The following is a 6,056-nucleotide window of genomic DNA, read 5'->3' on the forward strand; positions in this document are numbered from 1 at the left end:
CGAGTTAGGCTTTATATTTAATTGGGCCGCCAACTCTATCGGCCCAAGACATGCTATACCCACCACGTAAAGCTCAACATCCACGCATGCAAAAAATATTGTTGGTTTATTATTTTAACATCATTTAGGAAAGATAATTCTTTGTGTTATCACAAATTTGTAATGGAATCGAAAATATTACGATTTATTGTGAAACATTATAGGAAAGAATAAAACTATAGTACAGAGAACCAACATGAAAGCAAACAATAATATAGAAAAAATTGAAGAAAAAAACAGGATACATAAAAGAGAAGCCACCGAGTAGAAATCAGCTTTACAAGAATTGAGTTAATTGACTCATAAAAAGAGAACATAGTTCAGTACAAATCACTCATAAAAACATAATAAACACAGTAATCCTTCCATGATTATTGAAGTTCAGCAAAAGAACATACAATTTCACATAAAAAGAGAGAGGTAGTTCAAATAGTCGCGACGATTACATAGATTAGCACAAAAGACACCAGAGTGAACATATCCACCACTTTACAAACAGTAGGTTCATCGTCTGAAACTTAAACCCCTACATCTATAAGAGTTGCCATTCAACATAAGATGATGCATGAGTCCACTGCTGATGCCGCCAGTACATATATAATGGTAACAGTTCTTGTACTACCTGCATTGGAAATTACATGCTAATTATAAAATGCTACTTTTGTTGAATTATGTAAGTAGGACAGCTTATAGGCACTCACTTGTTGTTAAGTTTGCATTTCTTGCTGCGCCGGTTGTGACCTGGCTCTTTGCAAGCCCCGCACTTAATTTTGTGCTCGTCGTACGATAGAGGTCTTCCATTTTTAGACTTGGGACGGTTGTCATCATCTGAATTATGTGTACCTTTGCTCGATACTTTAATAGGATCCTGGACCTTAACCATGTTTCCTTCTCGGTCCTCCACATGTTCAACTGCTAATGAGCTTAGACAAATCGGAACAGCACCCACCGTACCCTCCTTGTCGTACTCAATCGCCTTTGCTATCACGTCCTTTAAACTGTCCTGTAACTGAGCCCAAAGTGTTGGGTGTTTGCATGCTGCATGCATAGCTTGCGAGGATAACACACTGACCTTGCTATATTCAATTCTATCCGCTGTACCTGACCAACCTACTCCAAACATATCACTCGTTCGCCTAGCAGGCAGTCCATTTCTTGCGTCTTTTGATAACCGACGAAGAACACAACACTTTGGAATTTCAGATATTTGCAGAACACATAGAACATGGAATATATGTTTGCAAGGGAGTCCTTTTCGAATCATTCTCCTGCAGCTGCACTTTATAGTTTCTTTAGGATTTCCCGGTGTATATTCCACGGTGAACTGCCTCTTTGGTTTATTATGCCATGCCACGACAAAAGTTTCAGACCCACATCCCAGCTTTCTTTCCAAAGTCACTATGCCGCCAACTGACCTCAAATCTAGCTGCAATATATAGAAGTTTGCCGGCGTAAACACGTGGGTAGCAAATACCTCCAGATCCCTGCAGCTTGTTACGGGCACAGGTAATGTCTGTGAGGCCGTGCAGTCATCATGTGCCTCGTTCTCACGGATGCGGGTAATGCAATTCTCATAGTGCAATATCATGTCCACCAAAGTCATTTCTCCATCAAGGTGCAGGTGAAGGCAGGAATTCAGACTTTCACTCCGCTGGTTGCTCTTCATACCAAGCCAAAAACCCTCTGTCAGAAAAGCTGCAGCCCACAGGTGCCTCTTCCTGTACATCCTCCTCAACCAAATTTCCGTGTTCTCTGTCTTCCATCTTTTTAAAAAAGCCTGCCATCTCTGCTCAAATTCGGCTATGGACGTGCTATAGTACAACATAGACCGGAACTCGCCCAACGACTTGTGACTGAGATGGATCTTCATATTTTTTTCAACATGCCAAGAACATATGCGGTGCCAGACATCGGGAAATACAGTGCGGATTGCCCTAATCATCGCTGAGTCGGCGTCCGTAATTACACTCAAAGGCTTCTTCTGACACATTGCCTTCAGAAATGTTTGCAGCAACCACACATAAGTTTCTTCTTTCTCATCTGAAACTATGGCACAACCAAAAACCGTAGTCCTACGGTGATTGTTCAGACCAACAAAAGGTATGAATGGCATACGATAGCGATTCATCTTGTACGTGCTGTCAAACACAAGCACATCTCCATAGTCCTCATAGTCCTGTACAGACTGCGAGTCACACCAGAACATTCTCTTCAGCCGTCCTTCTTCATCCAAGTCATAGTCGAAATAAAAACTTGGGTCCTTCTCCTTTCTGCTGAGCATAATGCCTATGGTCGTGGCAGCATCACCCTTCGCAAGTAGTTTCCTCTTTTCCTTGCCGCAAAGGTTGTACAGATCCCGTCGGACGTACCCAACGCCGCCATACCATCCACTTCTGCTAATCATGGAATCCATTATGGTGTGCTTCCTAATACCTGCAGCTCCCATAGCTAAGATCTCAGCCTTCTGATGATCTCTGATTTTTCTATGCGACCAAAGAAAAGGTGTTTCATCCGCTCTTGCTAACGTATGACTGTGCTTGTCATCAAAACTATCAACATACCAGAAACCAAGTTTTTCATTCAGCTTCACAGTCATGTGCGCCTCACAGTTGCATCGAGACAGTGGTCTGAGCCTCCGGCTATGTCCCTCTTCGGTCATCAACTTTGGATCACGCTCACCTTCCCTTGAACACAAAAAACGCCTGTAACGCCTATGTTTCGTAATTTTTTTGCTATATCTGACCTTATCCAATCTGATGCTGAATCCATTATCGTTGGCATAGCTGTTGTAGAATTCGAATGCAGCTTCTTCACTAGGAAAAGTCATCTCCTTTATCATCATGTACAACTCTATCGTATCCTCTGCCTGACAAGCTTGACTGAGGTTCGCGTCATCACCATCATCAACATGGGACTGTCACATAAAAACATAGCAGTCAAACTCTAATTTTTTTATGTGGCTATTAAAAAAAATTTGGTTTCCACAAAAAATTAACCAATACGTACCTCATTGCTATTCGACGGCTTTGCTTCCACATAATGTTTGCCAACTACTGACTCATCATAAAAACAATTCTCCATGTCGGATTCACCATAATAGTCATACACATTTTCAAGTCCAAATATTTCCTGCAAAAATTTAAGACAACAAGTAAATGTACCTCATTACTGTTTCCCACTTTCTAATGGTAATCTCATTTCATTGCATATCAAATAACAATTACACTACATGTACCTCATTGCTGTTTTCATCCAACTCAACATCATCACTAATATCTCTCTCATAATCATTGTCAATGTCGTCCATCTACATATTCAATGATAACATGACAATGTTAAAACATTTATCCTTCTGCATTTGCTTTCCATGAAAAAAATTGAATATATCAAATACACTTACATTAATAATTGCTTCCATCCCATGCTCTGAGCTCATGGAATTATCTGACCTTGAACCAACGAAAATATTCTCCCTCCCTGACAAAGATTCATTACCAAGCCCCGTTCTAGAATTATCTGACTCATCTCCATGAACTCCAATTCCAGGAACATTCTCTACCTCACAAACAACAGACATCGTCTCATCCATTTCCTAGCTACAACAAAAATCTCAAATTCAGTACATCCGCATCAAATTCTTTCACAAGTTAAAATGACCCAACAAGAGGTGAGTTATCATGTACGTACCTACCAATCGATCGATGCGCCGGCCGGAGTAAACCTACACCCACCATAGGGGTCGATCGATGCGTCCGAGGAGGAAGAAGCCGCTAGGCCACGCTCAAGGGCAAGAGGAGCCGGCCCTAACCCTAGCCGCGCTCGCCAACACTTATCTGGTTGGAGCGATCAACGGCGACGGCGGAGACGGCCGGCGCGCCAGCGGCAGATCCCACCCGGGAGGAAGAGGAACCCTACCCCCACCAGCTCGGTTGATGCGTCGGGCTCGCGCTAGGGTTCCAACTAGGAGTAAAATGCTCACGGCGATCGCGGCAACAGAAGGGGACGTGCACGACGGCGGAGACGGCCGGCGCGCCGGCGGCAGATCGATCCCTCCCGAGAGGAAGATCAACCCTACCACCACCAACTCGTGCTCGCGCTAGGGTTTCCGACGACGGAGGAGTACAACTTCTTCTCACGACGATCGCGGCAACAGAAGACACATGCACGACGATCGGCGAGTTTTAAGCGGATTAGATCTTAATTAACTGCTCACGTGATCACCTTTTTTTTTTAAACGTCACGTACATATACCGTATCCATACATATGGGTATACACGGGCTGGATATGGGTTCGGGCTAGCCCAACGCTTAAAAAAAAAAAAAACTCAATATGACCCCTCAACTTCACTTAGGGGGGAGCACCGGAGCATCCCTCGTATAACGGGATAAATAGAGAGGTATAACTTTTTCTTAGTCGTCCCACCCAAGCAACTCTAGATGCAAGTTGCATACGTATATGTTCGCACAAAATTATATCTAGTTAACTCCTATCATGACATCATATCACTGGCGTAAATACCACGCAACCTAGCTTCATGTAAAAATATATTTGTATTAAGAGATATTTGGTTGCATAGCTCTGAAGTCTTCAAGGTGAATTTCTTATAAACTGTTGAAGTCACTTAAGGCTGCCACAAAAGATATTCTAATCTCTATCAACGCGAGAATTTATAGGCCCTTTCTTGTTTATACTATTTGTGGAGAAATATCATATTAGACGCCTTGACCAGTTCAATTCTCAGGAATAGAGAAAAAAAAAGGCTCCAAATTTAACTCACTTGAGGACCTTTCATTACCTGTTTGAGCCTAGATAGGATGATCCTGAACCCATGATCACAGATCGAAGACAAGATTCCGTGACTTCTAATAGAATTGAAACAAGATTCACGTTCGTTAGCATGCATGTAAACAGCCCATTTTTTAGCCGATAAGGCTTAACCATTCAACCTCTAAGGAATCAATTCGGGACACGGATCATCATTTCTTCCTAACACAATAACATAGAACTAATGCATGTGAAAACTGTGATTTAATACGAAAGACTGAAGTACAAAAATAGATGTCAGCCTAGTATGCACTTCAAATTGTTGCTGGCTAAGCTTATCTTGAATTTCCAGCTGATTAGTTCGTGCTTCCATCAATTCATCTAGTTTGTTATTGCACAAGAAAGTTTCAAACTACATTTCTGGCCAAGCAGATATGACAGTCGTCCCACAGCATATGAGTAAACCTAAACTGGTAAAGACTCTCCCAGATTATAAGAAACTCTCTCATCCTTTTCCCAATTTCAGGAATTCCTTCAATAGAAAATGTGAGACCTAAGTAATCAAAAATTATTTAGATTGTCGTTTTCTACTTTGAACAATAAAAAGTGATGAATAATTCCAAATATTACAGACAATTCTAGTATACTTTCTCTCAATTTACGAGTAATTTCTTCATACAAGAGATTAAGAAAAATATTTAAAAAAAGTTAATTCGAAGATTTTTCAACTGATACTCAAGAAATACAAAATTCAGGTAAAAAGCTCCCACTTAATGTTCATATCAATATATCATCAAAGAAATAACCCTGTAGCTTAGCTACATGTTAATATATATCCTTGTATTCAGAAATAGAATAATACTGGTTGTAAAGCTCTACATGGTAAGACATACTCGCATAACTCTGAAGTCTTCAAGGCGCATTTCTTAGACAACTATATTAGTTATTGAAAGATACCAGAAAAAATAGTACTCTCTCCGTCCCACCAAAAGTGTCTCAACTTTATCAAAATTTGGATGTATTGCTGGGCCGGAGGGAGTATATATAATCTTTACTCATACAAGAATTTCCAGGCCGTTTTCTTGTTTACATTATTTTGTGGGAAAATGTAAAATAAGAAATGTCTTGTTCGATTCCAAGAATTGTGAAAAAACCACATGCTATAAACTTAATTCTCATTAGCTCATTTGAGGACTGTTCAGTACCTTTTGGACCTAGATAAGATGGTCTAGAACCTGGCCTGATGCTCGCA

General features: G+C 41.0%; 1 protein-coding gene across 1 annotated transcript; it reads right to left on the reverse strand.

The window, feature by feature from the left end:
- Positions 1 to 468: 468 nt before the first annotated feature.
- On the reverse strand, positions 469 to 3,736 carry LOC127303103 (protein FAR1-RELATED SEQUENCE 5-like). The gene is made up of 5 exons (XM_071820739.1): positions 3,440 to 3,736; positions 3,275 to 3,346; positions 3,046 to 3,168; positions 741 to 2,953; positions 469 to 661 (listed from the first exon to the last, which is right to left on the reverse strand). The coding sequence occupies exons 1-5, from the start codon at positions 3,626 to 3,628 to the stop codon at positions 658 to 660; spliced, it is 2,601 nt and encodes an 866-aa protein (XP_071676840.1). The 5' UTR covers positions 3,629 to 3,736; the 3' UTR covers positions 469 to 657.
- Positions 3,737 to 6,056: the final 2,320 nt, after the last annotated feature.

This window comes from Lolium perenne, chromosome 5 (genome assembly GCF_019359855.2).
Source record: "Lolium perenne isolate Kyuss_39 chromosome 5, Kyuss_2.0, whole genome shotgun sequence".
NCBI lineage: Eukaryota > Viridiplantae > Streptophyta > Magnoliopsida > Poales > Poaceae > Lolium > Lolium perenne.